Source organism: Mirounga angustirostris, unplaced genomic scaffold (assembly GCF_029215605.1).
Source record: "Mirounga angustirostris isolate CCGP_5_RB_7025 unplaced genomic scaffold, mMirAng1.0.hap1 SCAF_8, whole genome shotgun sequence".
NCBI classification, from domain to species: domain Eukaryota; kingdom Metazoa; phylum Chordata; class Mammalia; order Carnivora; family Phocidae; genus Mirounga; species Mirounga angustirostris.
Window position 1 is genome coordinate 51484059 of NW_026991716.1, and position 14326 is coordinate 51498384.

At 38.1% G+C, this 14326-nt stretch overlaps 1 protein-coding gene across 18 annotated transcripts in view; it reads right to left on the reverse strand.

The window, feature by feature from the left end:
* DST (dystonin) overlaps positions 1-14326 on the reverse strand; it is a 364879-nt gene that overhangs the window by 162039 nt on the left and 188514 nt on the right. For 15 of the 18 annotated variants that reach the window (XM_064597729.1, XM_064597726.1, XM_064597725.1 and 12 more), the window contains 14 exons: positions 11505-11600; positions 11288-11415; positions 7863-7956; positions 7402-7556; positions 5891-6356; positions 5674-5802; positions 5446-5523; positions 5192-5353; positions 4996-5100; positions 2516-2611; positions 1802-1927; positions 1030-1182; positions 694-848; positions 348-474 (listed from right to left, as the gene is read on the reverse strand). In XM_064597729.1, coding sequence (XP_064453799.1) covers positions 348-474; positions 694-848; positions 1030-1182; positions 1802-1927; positions 2516-2611; positions 4996-5100; positions 5192-5353; positions 5446-5523; positions 5674-5802; positions 5891-6356; positions 7402-7556; positions 7863-7956; positions 11288-11415; positions 11505-11600 — 2070 coding nt within the window. Of the gene's footprint in view, positions 1-347; positions 475-693; positions 849-1029; positions 1183-1801; positions 1928-2515; positions 2612-4995; positions 5101-5191; positions 5354-5445; positions 5524-5673; positions 5803-5890; positions 6357-7401; positions 7557-7862; positions 7957-8073; positions 8823-11287; positions 11416-11504; positions 11601-14326 lie in introns of those variants that run through there. The other 3 variants (XM_045867048.3, XM_054505419.2, XM_045867050.3) reach the window with 3 other exon arrangements.

Consider the following 14326-nt stretch of genomic DNA (forward strand, 5'->3'; position numbering starts at 1 on the left):
TTTTATTAACAATTACAAGTTTTAACAGATAAGGAAAAACAGGCTATAAAACATCAAAAAATGAAATCAAACTATATCCGTCCCTATAAGTCCAAACACTATATCCTGTCTCCTTACCAACATGTAATAAGCACTGAATGAAATACGTGATCTCCAGATTTCCCCCATTCTTGGAAAGTGCCTTGTATGTAGCAGGTCTATTTATTATTATATTTATTAAATGGATGAATATTAGCATGGATCTGCTGGACTCCATCCCATTCTGGAACAAATACAAACTCCACCCCTCATGACAGTGTGCCCCACATTTTTGGACAGATTAGGCTGATGTGTAGATTCATACTTACTGAAGCCACACTGCTAGCTCGAATTCTGTCAATTTCATTGATGAGATAATGCCAGGACACGACACTCTTCATGTTTATGTGAGACTCATGCCAAAGAGTCAGGACATTCTGATACTGTTGCTCAATTCTGAAATACATGAAAAAAGCAAACAAACCGAACACTTGATTAAGCCTTTTTACTCCTCTGAAAACATGCTATAATTTTTCTTCCTGTTTGTAAACTATCCCATGTTTACTAGTTCTAGATCCTTCTGATCCTATGGGCCTTGACAAAGTACAGATTGTTTCTTTAACCTTCAGAGAGCCTCCAAACTCAGCTCTGTGTGTTCAGCAAATGCATACAAACCTGTTTGCAAAGTCTACCGCTTCTTTGTTTGGTGGAGGAACTGTGAAGCACACAGATGGGACCATAGCCTCATTTCCAGTAGGGCTAATGACCTTCCATTTAGCACGATGAGAGTTGTTGGCCAAAACACATTCATCGTCTTTGTAAATGGTTATCTGGTTTTAAACGAAGAAAAGAATAACCAAATGAGATCACTGTTGACTAATCCTTTACCATACCCAATCTTGGGATTTTGTTTTATTTTTTTGAGGTACAAAACTTTACCACTGGTCAGCAATATGACCTCATTTTTAAAAGATAAGAATAATGCCAGAAACTGGTCTATTTCTAGAATACCTCAATTTGTCTGTAGTCACAGATAGCTTTGATCGGAATAGAAGTTTTGAGTGGACAGTCAGGATTCCTTGGCTTCAGCTGAATTATTGTTTTTGCTCTCCCCATCAGGCTTGCTACTGTGCTTTTATACTGCAAAAGTTCTTCTTTCTCTTCCTAAGAAATAAATAAGACAGATTTTAAAAAGTAAAAGACTTGTGCTCTCTCTTCTTTTAGGGCTTTACACAAATAAAATTTCATCACAAAAGTCTCCCCTGACCGCCTAGTCTAAACATTCAATCCCCCTCCACCACCTCTTGCATCTCTCCTCCCTTGTTTTGTTTGTTTTCCTCTTTAGCATTTACCACTATACTACATATTTTACTTATTTATCATGTTTATTTTCTGCTCCCCCCATTAGCATGTAAGCACCAGGAGGGTAAGGATTCTTGTCTGTTTTCCTCACTGCTCTATCTCCAGTACTTAAAAGAATGTCTAGGATATAAAAAGTGCTTACAGTTATTTGGGAAGTGAGTGACTAAACACACACACACACACACACACACACCTATCACTCTCAAAATACTTACTTAAAATATTGAGGTAATCACATAAAAAACACTTTTGTTGTACTTGTTACCAAAAAATACTACAACTGAATGCTTGATCGAATGAGATGGATATATCAAGAATACCAATAAAATATAAAGTTCTGTACAAATAAAACTATGATGAACTACTAATCTAATCCTGATTATACATGGCTGATGAAATGCACAGGTTTCTGTACTACTACCATTGACTCCTGAACAAGGTCTTCCAGCTTGTGAATGCTGCTTGATCGATCACAGCTGTACTTCCGCTGAATGGCATCCTTTAGATTCCTTAAGTAATCAGTAGCTTCTTTGGCATCATTGAAAAACTATAAAAAGATGAAAACTGGCAGTTAGAGTATATCAAATGCCAGTAAAGCAGAGAGTTGTCAAGTCGGAGTACCAGAGCCCTGGGGATCCCTTGTAAGTGAGAAGAGAATAAAATCACAAGACCACTTAATAGTCACATCACTCCTTTACCCAAACAACTCTTGAATTTGGATGATTACCAGTAAACACTAAGTGCCTAAAGTTTGTATTTATATTGTGTTTTGGCCCTATAATATTTTGGCCGAAGTTCTGTTTTACTTGAGGGTCTGAATAATTTTTAAATAGGAGAGAAATTACAAGAATATTTTAAAACTTCTGAAAAATAAAAAAAGAGCTCTCTGTAATGAAATGTTTCTTTTTACAAAATCAAGATTTTTCTGACATTGTTAAAGGTTTCTAAAGGATTTCCTCCTGAATAGATTGCTTCAATCGATCCTAGAGGGCCCATGTCCCATATATCCTATGAAGAAAATATTTCAGTTTATTTCCCCCGCACTTTACATACGCGTCCTTACTAAACATGACGATGCCTTCTGTAAGTAGGCACACTCACAATACCAGCACCTGACGCAATTCCATTCACGCACCTCGAAATAGGCGGTGTTTTCCTTTATGCGCTGCTCCACACACTCGCACAGCTGTAGGACCCAGCTCCACTGCGTCTGCATCGCCGCTCGGTAGGCCTTCAAGATTAAACACAGCCACTCTAACCAGCTGAAGAGTGAGGATGTACATACACAGCAAAGCTTTTAAAGGCTTAAAAACTCTGCTGTCAAAACAGACGATGTAACAGAGTAAGACGTGAAAATTGGGGTAGTGAAATGCCCCTCTGATGTAAGAGTCCTTACTGGCACAAAGCCAGTCCTAAAAATTTAAATATAAATTACAAATAAAAATAAAAATGTAAAAATACAGACCGAAATAAATGGTTCTGTAGTTTCCTCTTCATTTTTGTTTCTAAAACTAGAAACAAAACTAGAAATTCTTGGGGGGGGGGGGATGAGTTACATGTTGGTTTTTGCCAGGGGAAGGTTTGGGGAGAGAAGAGAAGAGAGAGTGCAATCCCTTATCACTGTAATTCTGGAACTGTTATTATCATAATACTAAGAATTTTTGTTTAAAATATTTTTACTTGAATTTTTAATACAAAGTAAATCTCTCATGAGAGCAAAAACATAACACAAAGAACATCTACTTTCTAAAGAAAACATAAAAACACGCTTTTATATTTAAGATGCAATTCACTGACTTCCAGAAGAGGGCGATCTAGATGCTTTAATGACTATCACAAGTAAGCCTGTCATTCTTCCCCTTTCGGAAACACTCACTGCTGCAGAGCTCCTGCTCAGGCAGGCTTTCTGAATGGAATTTACAATGCAGCACTGGAAATCTGGCAACATATCATGGTCTTATTAACTGTGCCCTCAAATTAAGCTACTTCCAGCAAATTGGCTATAAAAGACATATCATTGTGCGTTGTTAGATTATTAGTTTCTTTTTTCATAGAACATATGAAATAGTGTTGATAATTAACTAAATATTATCCACGTACCCACAAGACACTGGATAGGCCAATGGAATCATAAAGATGACTCACGCTTAATTTTATCCCTCAAGAAACTTTTAGTTAATTAGATTAACATCTCTACATAAAAGAAATCAGGTTCACATTCACATTACCCAGTCCCATTAAAATTCTTAGCCTGTTAGAGAATCACATTCCCTAACAGTTTTCATCTCCACCTTGAAGAATACTCTATTTTTAGTGTATCATCATACAAGAGTATCCAGACCCTTCAGTATTCTAATTTGCTTTCCCTACTGTTCCCCCTACTCTTCTGTCTTTAACTTCCTATATGGCATTTCAATAGGCATGCAAGATTACATTTTTATATGAAGAAGGTCAAATACAACACTCCCAAAACCCTACTGCGGTCTAGAATTTTACTCATCTTTTGTACTGTGCCAATTTCTTTTTCTTTTTCTTTTTTTTTGTACTGTGACAGTTTCAGTGAACAAAGACTATCAGATGCCTCTCCTCAACTGTGAGAGTTTGAAGCATGTCACATTTTAAGCACAGCTCCCTTTGTTCCCTCTGGCAATCTACCATGTTTCTCCATGTTTGATGCTCCTCTCGCTCCTTATTATAAGCCCCTTTATGTTTAGAAAGTCACTAACTCTAACTAGTATATAATAGGACTAAAGAGTAAACAGACTACCACTACCGCATGGGAAACCTAATAAATCCACACCAATTCTCCACTTCTGGATTCGAAATGTATGCACTTTGCCATGAGGTTTGGCCAGGTTGTTGTTTCAGTACACCTTGCAAAACCAGCCATAAATAAAATTATTAAGTAATAATAAGAAATACTTCCTGGGAATATATGTACCAAGAACTGTACTAAGTAAGAGTATGTTATTCATCTCATTCTTAACACAGCTCTATGGGTTAGAAGGATCGCCTCCATTTTGGACAGGTGAGGGAGGCAAGTAGGTTACATCACTTGCACAATATCACAGTCAGGAAAAAATGAGTAAATTAAAATTTGTGAAGTCAAGATCCTTCATATTTACTGTAATACATCTCTTCAGCCATGGTAGTTGACAAAGGTACCTTTATTGAAGTGATGGCTGGGTGACACACTTAGAGAAAGCAAGAGAGTTAAAGGTAAGAATCACAATGATTTGTCAGAAACATTACTTTTGAGCCATGCTGTAATAAAAGTTTGTTTGTATTTTTCAATTTATCAGCAATAAAAGAATCTGAAGAGTAATCATCACCTGTCAATATTCAACCATGACAGTTACACTTTCTTTTTTGTTGTTGTTGTTGTTTTTGTTTTTTTTAAAGATTTTATTTATTTATTTGATAGAGATAGAGAGAGGGAGAGCACAAGCAGGGGGAGTGGCAGGCAGAGGGAGAGGAAGAGGCAGGCTCCCCGCTGAGGAAGGAACCCGACGTGGGGCTCAATCCCAGGACTCTGGGATTATGACCTGAGCCGAAGGCAGCCGCTTAACTGACTGAGCCACTCAGGCGCCCCGACAGTTACACTTTCTGACTTACCTCGATTGTCAGTCGGGCTGGATGATTTTCCAAAAGTAGCTGCTCTGCAATTTCCTGAACTGACTTAATATTTTCTTCCTTTTGATCTAGTTCTCTCATTAATTCCTAATGTAAGAAAGAATGAAGCAGCAAGGTTAGGAAATAGACCTAAACCTGAGACGCGACTTTGGCATTCAAGGACAAAGGCTGTACATACAGCGTGGTAATCTTTTTTCCGAGCTATGCTGGTATTTCTTTCACTCCAGTCATAAGCGACTTCCTCCTCTTCTTTTTCATTCAACCAAATAAGTTCATTAGTTGCACGAGTTACAAAATTATGGAGTGTATCAAGGTTCCGTTCCTGATTCCGGGATGTATTCTTTGTAAGAAAAATCATTATAAGAACCATGTCTTGACCATATAGAGATAAGGGAAATTTCTAATAAAAGTTAAAAAAAAAAAAAACCTTACCAAGAGTTTTGCATACTGACTCTCTAATCGGTGTAACTTTTCGGCATAAGTTAATTTCAGAGGTGCTGTCATTTGAATCTATAATATGGGATAAAAAGACATCGAGGTTAGGGATTTTAAGGAATTCTGACTCATACTCCATCTATTATTGTTACAGAGTCTTTATTTAAAAAGAGCAAAACAACAGCAAGCTAAAATGAAATACATACAGATTTTAAATTCATATACCTCACTGATTTTAGCTTCTTTAAGGCTAGATTCAAATTCTTCAATAGCTCGGTGAACATTTTTATGATTTTCTAAATGGCTTTCAACACTTGGCAAATCTGATCCCCACTCAGTGCGGTCCAGCTGCACCTTTAAACAGAAAGTTACTAGAGTTAAAAAAAAACAAACTAACAGCAATAAAGACTGAAACTTTCAGGAAGAATAAACATTCTTTTACCTGCATCTCATCAACCCAATTCAAAAGATCCTGAACAAATTTCATGTTGATTTCCTCTTCTGTTAAATTCTGATCCAGCAAAGAAGACTTCAAAAGGGGCTTTCGGATCTGCATCAACTTCAGAGTTTGCAATGAATTAGTCTCTACTCCTGAACTGAAACTTGGAACTAATCCCCCTGATGGGAAACCAGGTGTATAAGACGGAGTGACAGATGGAGTCAGGCGGGAAGTCAGACCTGATGACAGGCCTGAGGTCACACTAGAAGGGGTCAGGGAAGGCGTTAAACCCTGGGTCAGCCCTGAGTTCAGACTGGGGTTTAAGGTCTGTGCAAATCCTGAGTTTAAACTTTGAGTAATTCCTGATATCATGAGTTTCGTCTGTTCTGCTGTCAGCATGCGTCCTTTGCTGTACACGGAGGAACATTCATTCCTTAAGGCCATAATTTCATCACGCAGCTTTGCAACCCTGAAAAGAAAATCAAAAGGAATAAACTATAATATAAAAGGCATTTTTCACAAAGAGCGAACCTTAATGCCAACTATGGACATTAGTTAGTTAACAGTAATGTATCAATATCGGCTCAACAGTGGTAACAAATGGATCATACTAATGCGAGATTGTTGGTAATTGGGGAAGGGGGCTAAAAGGGGGCATATGGGAACTCTGTATTTTCCTATCAATTTTTATGTAAACCTGAACTGTTCAAAAAAGTAGTCTACTAAAAAAAGTCACTATAATCATATTAATAAAATTTTGCATCACAATTCTTTTCACTGAACTTTGTACTTTAAGCACTTTCCAGACTATCAAAAGTCTTTATAACTACCACTTATAATGAACATAATTACTACACTATAATGTGATCATTATCCTATTGTTTGACATGTAGGATATTTCCAAATTTTGGTATTATAAAATATCTCTGACATGAACAAAAAGCTTTTTTCTATATTTATTTATATATTTTCTATATTTAAAATTATAAATTCCTAAAAGTGAAATTACTACATCAAAGCATCATTTACAATTTTTGCTTTATATATCTCATATATATTTTTATAATATATATAGTCTACAACCTGTAAAGGTTCCATCCCTACCCCCAAACCCACTTCTCAGAGATAGAAGTCATATATTTTTTTTCCAACATTTTGTTATAAACACTTCCATGATAGGATAAATAGAATACTTAAAAATTGAGTTATAAAGGATACTTTCCTTATATTTTCCCTTTTTCAAATGTCATACAAGTATTTTAACTTGAAGTATGTTAGTTACTACATTATTAAATATTGTATTACTATAAAATATTTTTCCTATTACTTATCTTCGAAGAAAAAAATACCTATTTAACATATCAAAATATATCAGAATTAAGGTGATACACATTTTCAACAAAAAAGAGCATAAGAAATACATTTCATAAAACTGCCACACTCTACATTCCCATCACAAGTGTCCATGAAGCAATTCCCCAGAAGGACAGAATATGAATAAGCAGGAATCTTACCTCTGTACCAACTGATCTGCCTGGTAGTATTTTCCATCAATGAGAATCTGTACATCAATTACATGCTGGCGTAAAAGGTTCTCACATTCAAGTATATACCCGGCAATTTCTGCTTCATTCTGAAACTGCACTCCTGATTCTAATCTTTTAGAATCCTGTGTTTTAAAAGAACTCAACATTAATTCCAAGAAACAAGTTTCAAAACTAGCCTCAAATATAAAACTCAAAATACTGGACTGCAAAGCTACTTGGGTCTTCTCTGTTTTCCCTTTTGGTTCAAAAATATGTTTTCTCTTTGCGCACTGTTCAAGAGAGCAAACAGTGATCATAATCTTTAACGAGCTTTAAGTATCAGTAGAAGACAATACCAACAATCAACCAAATGTTATACAAAAGTTTTAGTTCATCCAAAGGTACAGACCCCTCCACCACAATCCCAATGGCTCCTAAAATTAACTTACAGACTGGAGAGCATTTCGGGCAAGTATCAGTTTGTCTTCACAGATGACACTGTCCCTTTGAACTCGGTGGGCAATCTGCTGCAACATTTCCAACCTAAAAGAAGAGACAGAATAAATGAAAGCCTCTCCCTTTGAAGTCACAGAATTTACCACCCCTGAAAAATGCCTCCCCTCCAAAAAGTAAAACAATCCTACAACAAGGACTCAATACCTGTGTCCATCAAGGGACTCATTGCCGAAGCTAATGCAGGAGCTGATCAGCGTTGGACCACAATTAACTGAGAGAAAGTTTTCATTTGAATCCAGACTGGTCTGGGTACTAGTAGTGTTACTAAACACAGAATCGCTGCTTCGGTAGCTGTAACTACTACTGTGCATTTTTAGTCCTGAAATGATGTTCCTTCTTTGACCATTCCAAGCAGACGAAAAAGTAGGTCTGCTAAAAGCTTTACTTCTAACGGTGAAAAGCGGCAGCTAAATGTCACAGCCCTAATGGCTCCTTAAATATGCTCCAACCTGCATACTTAACACGCAGCAAATAATATGCTGATAACCATTCAAAAGAATCTCGCCTAAAGCCATGCGTTTGCTAGCTGAGGTTTGCCTTTTGTAGCCCGCATTAAACCTCTACAAGTACAGACAAGGCAGGCTGATCAGGGCGTCACTGGAAAAGATTTGCCAAATATTTTCATCAAGAGTCATCCCATTGCAGCCACCCAAAAAACAACTCAGATGCCTCCCTGAAGCCCAGGTACAATTAGTAAAGGCTGTTGAGGCAATACCAATCATCAGCTTAAAAACACAAATATTCAATCACAGCCTGACTTTTGTAAAGGGCCAGGTCTGTCCTGAGTAACACAAGGCTAAAAACTGGTACTTAGAAGCACCTATAAACAAACAAGTTTCATGAGAAACAAAGTTCATTTCCATTTTAACCGCCGTGTCATTTATCAGGTTAAGTTAACTGGAAAAGCAGCCATTGGCCTTTCTTTATATGACATGTTCTCAGGAATGTTACCCCTAATCTTACTATAGTCACTTTATATTTTTTAAAAGCCGAAGTGCTAAGTAGAATATCAGTGCAAAGCTTGCAAATTCAACTTGTCTGTGCTTGTTTTTCCTTTTGATAGGTTATTACATGGCAAAAGAACATTGGTTCTTTCTCATTTATCTTTTATACATTCCCATGCCACATAGTTATTATTTGCAATTAACCGTTACTGCCAAAAAGCTTGTTGCGTCAAGAAAAATGAAGGCATTTATCCAACCAAGCTTGTAGAACATTTTCATACTCCCAAAACTACAGAGCCAAACTATGGCTTCTCCACTCGAAAGGTAGATATTTTTCTTTTCAGATGGCAGGAAAGGGGAAATTTGAGAGTATCCTGTAAAATACAGTTAGTAACCAGAGAAGCATGAAATAATAACAGCAGCACTAGCACTTACTAAGCAATTATTATGTGCCAGGAAATAAACTGATCATTTTACATGCATGACCTCATCTCATACTCAACCAGCAAGAGTGGTAGGTACTATTACAGTCTGTTTACAAATGAGGAAACTGAGGCTGAGGGAGGTCACGAACTTGTCGAAGATTACATGACTTGCAAGTTGAGCTAAAAATCTAATCCAGGATTGACTAGCTCCTGGACCTTGAACTCTTGACCACTCCATTAAAATCCAGCTACTATTCTGACAAATAAAATTCTACTCCCTATCCTTTCTCAGACATACTTTTCCATTACTTCTCATGATTAGCTTAGCATGTAATTTTAATCACCCAAAATTATCTCCTCCAAAAAAGGTCCATCCTGGCTATTTCAAGCTCATTTTGGATCTAAATCCAGTTATGCAGATAGAATATTACACTTTAACAGGAATATAATCAGTAATTAATAAACGACTGACAAGTTAAGACTTGCTCTCCCATCTTCAATGCACTATTTCCTATTTCAACAGTGTGGAAAGTCACGTGTGGGGCACAAAGAACACGAGTATACCAAGTGCCTCTGTGTGTCGCAGGCACTGCACTGAGCACTGGCAACACGAAAGACAGAAAAAACAAGTCTGTCTCCACCTTCTTGGAACTCGTAACTGTGAACAGGCAGCCCTTAATCAAACGATCACAGAAATACATATAAAATTACAACTGAGATATGAAGGAACAAGACATGTAAATAGGCGAGTTATAACCAAGACATCTGAACCAGGCTGGGAGACCACAGGAAGTTTCTTGAGGAAGTAACACTGGAGCCGCGATCTGAGATTCATCAGGAGTGAAGAGAGACAGGGAGGGTGAAGGAGACTTCCCTGCCAAAGGAACAGATGGTGCACAGATCTTGTGTATGGAGGAGGGCGGGACCTTGGCACATCAGGGCTCCTGAGAGACAGTCAGTGTGGCTACACCACAGAGAGCAAGGACGGTGTGAGTGAGGCGGCCAGAGAGGCACTCCTGAACACACAGGCCTTGTCGTGGGAGGCCCAGCTCCTAGGGAGCTCACAGCTCATGAGGAACAGAGATCACAATTCCCTTCCCAAGTGCCAAAGTCAGGCTGTGAGGTAAGTACTGTAATGGAGACAAATCCATTCAACGAATGTCTCCTAACGACTAAGCAGTGCTTTCCCAGGCAACTGGGTGTAGTGGGAGAGAGAATGATAGAGTCAGTGATGATTTCATGGAATAAATGCATTTGTAGAAGTCGGAATTTGAACCATTTCCTGAGTGTTTTCTAGATGCCACTTCACTGCCCTCTAAGTGGAGACAGACTAGACTCTTGTTTCCATTGCCCCATGGAAAGAGGGCCATAGCAAAAATACAGCAAGAAACAAAATAAGTTAACTGTTGACCTACATATCAGCTTCTGGATCCAGGCCCTGATGATTTAGAAGCCAGCATGGGAAATTCTCACAGGTAATTTAGATTATTAGATGAGACTTCGCACACCAACCCAGCCTATCAGGTCCCTATTTAAACATTACTTCACTGATTACTCCTCAAATCTCTTGGAAGAGTTTCTAGATAAGAAAATGAAGAATCAGGGGCGCCTGGGTGGCTCAGTCGTTAAGCGGCTGCCTTCGGCTCAGGTCATGATCCCAGGGTCCTGGGATCGAGCCCCACATCGGGCTCCCTGCTCCGCGGGGAGCCTGCTTCTCCCTCTCCCACTCCACCTGCTCGTGTTCCCTTTCTCGCTGTGTCTCTCTCTGTCAAATAAATAAATAAAATCTTTAAAAAAAAAAAGAAAAAGAAAATGAAGAATCAGAAAGACTAAGTGACTTATCCAAGGTCACACAGCCTAGGACAAGAAAAATATAAATGTTGGTCCAAGGTCTGCCTGGCTCCAAAACTCAAGTTCCTTCCATGAGAACAAGGAGTCACCTCCCCACGCCCAGCCTGATATCCACAGCAGAAAACACCTCCAGCCTACCTTTCTACTTCTGGGCGAAGTGCCTTCTCCCTCTCGAGCATGGCAATAATGAGTTTTCCCCACTCTTTCTCTATGTCATTTGGATGATAACCTTGCAGTAGTTTGATACGTCCAAATTCTATCCAAATCTTGAGAAAACAAAAAAATTTAATATGAAGCAAGGATATAAAAAAAAATAAGGATTATGCTTGACAATACAAAGGAAATTTCTGCTTACCTCTAGTAACTTATATAGGCGTTTAATTTTTGATTTTTCTGTCTCCTTTGGTGGAATTTCTGTTTCTTTAAACTGTAAGTACTGATTATAAAGTGCCTAAAATGAAAGGGAAAATAAATGAAGGCCCAAACTTCAAAGACCTATTTTCATTACCACGTAACGTTACCACTTCAAATGCTATTTACTGTGTCATATGCATTCAGTGGGATTCCTTTATAAAACTGACACTCAAGGACAATACTGATTCCCAGCTAGTCAGTGACTAGGTTACAGTATGCAAGATTTGACAAGGGTGTAATTACTGATGTGAGCCATGATTCAACATATGCCGTGCAGGGATCTGGATAATAATAAACCATGGCAGTGTTTAGTAGGGCTCTACTAAAAATCTCTCCCAACATACAAACAAGAAAACATATCCTTTAAAAGATGCACCTTCCAAACGTTGCACTTTAGCTTTGAGTTTTCGGAAAAATAATCTGATGCAATTCCTATAAAGGAAAAAAGTGTTCTCTTCTGTATCATGGATCTATCCTTGAAAATAGAATTCTATCACACAGAATTCTTATCACATAGCTAAACGTTGGTTTCAATGTCCCATTGGCCAAGTTAAACAGATATTTTAATAAACAAATATAGATGCTATTGACTGCTGCTATTATTATAGAAGTTTCAATCATATAATTAAATTATCTGGTTTGTAGATACTACTTTGAAAATCTCTTAAATAACTTATTATATTAAAAGGACCTTCATAAAATTATGTAGATAAAACATATCCACATTTATTAAGTACACACTAATTATCTCATTTTAATTCATGCTGTTTTTTAAAAAAATTCCCTGTAAAGCCTCAGGCAGCCACATATTCTGAAGGATTCCATTCAACGTTTTGCTGGCTAATGAAATTATTGGCATTCCCCATGATGTTTTCTTCCGTGTATTATGTGCTATCCTAGGCACCAGCAAGTAATCTGTCTAGTCCTCAAACTTCTTCCAAGACTTTAAAAATTTGCATTCATCAGAAGCCAGTACAAATTTACCCAAGTGTCTGGACAATAAGAATCCATCTGGAAATAAGCTGAACTTGAAATCTGAAAACTGTTTTGAACTCAAAATGCGATGTTTCAGGACGTCCATTAGAAAATAAGCATATAGAGGTGCCTGGGTGGCTCAGTTGGTTAAGCGACTGCCTTCGGCTCAGGTCATGATCCTGGAGTCCCGGGATCGAGTCCCGCATCGGGCTTCCTGCTCCGCGGGGAGTCTGCTTCTCCCTCTGACCCTCCTCCCTCTCATGCTCTCTGTCTCTCATTCTCTCTCTCTCAAATAAATAAATAAAATCTTTAAAAAAAAAAAGAAAATAAGCATATAATGCCATTCTGTGCTACACACCATGCATGGCGGCTAGGGTGAACAAAGGAGGAAATCTTCCTGGCCCCGGAGAGGTTTGCATTCACATAGGGAGACATCACACAAACAACTTTCGAACACTTAAAAAGCATCATATCGACACATGCCAAGGAACTTCGTGCCAAGGACAAACTCCATGGCAATGTGAATAAAAACTGTTCCACAAATATTCTGTACAGATGCATGAACAACAATGAATAACTTTAGCAGGACCCACCCTGGGTTATTACAGTTCTTGCAATTCCAGTTTGGTCCAAAAAAAAAAAAAAGCCTATCATTCAAGGAATTAGACTTGTTGTTAATATTCACATTATCAGTTTTTTGAAATAAAGCAGATGACTTTGTTATTACAAGTTCAAATATACAAAACGAGATGATATTCTTCAATAAGTGCACATATCTAGAATTCTTTTATATTTCTATAATGTCTTTGCCTCAAAGAGGTGGACCTGTTTTTAGGTACTAGCAAATGTTTTACTAATGAATTCATTTATAGTGGAAGTCAGGTGTACATTTTTTATTCCATGGTGAAATAGAGTATACACCTCTTGCTATACAAAATGAAGCCTCCGAAGCAGTTTTTTTTTTTTAAAGATTTTATTTATTTATTTGAGAGAGAGAGAATGAGAGACAGAGAGCATGAGAGGGAGGAGGGTCAGAGGGAGAAGCAGACTCCCTGCCGAGCAGGGAGCCCGATGCGGGACTCAATCCCGGGACTCCAGGATCATGACCTGAGCTGAAGGCAGTCGCTTAACCAACTGAGCCACCCAGGCGCCCCTGAAGCAGTTTTTAACAGGGTTCCACCACAGGCATATTCCCAACCACTGTTAAACTTGTCCCAGCTTCCCAGAGACCCCCCTGCCTCAGCCATCTATCTGGTAGGCTCCAGGCATTCCCCATGCACCAGAAACACTTCCGCAATGTCAGTCCCAGGGTCTCTCAAAATATATCTTATCACTCTCAACAATTCAAAACTAAGGGACTATAAATCTCTAAGATGTTGTTGCTATTATGTTTTAATTATTAACATTTACCTCCATTTTCTCTGAATAGGAGATGAATAAATTTAAAAATTGCTTATTTACTAGTGGCTTGCCAAGGGCAATTTTTCTTGAACTTCTGGAATTATTATAACATTATTTAGAAGTTTAATAATCAGGGCGCCTGGGTGGCTCAGTTGGTTAAGCATCTGACTCCTGATTTCGGCTCAGGTCATGATCTCAGGGTCATGGGATCAAGCCCCGCGTCCAACTCCATGCTTAGCACAGAGTCTGTTTAAGATTCTCTCTCTCTCCCTCTGCCCCCTCCCACTCACATGCTCTTTCTCTCTCTAAAAAAAACAAAAAACAAAAAACAAATAAAATAAAGTAAAATAAAAGTATTTTTTTTTAAAAGTTTAATAATCAACTCAA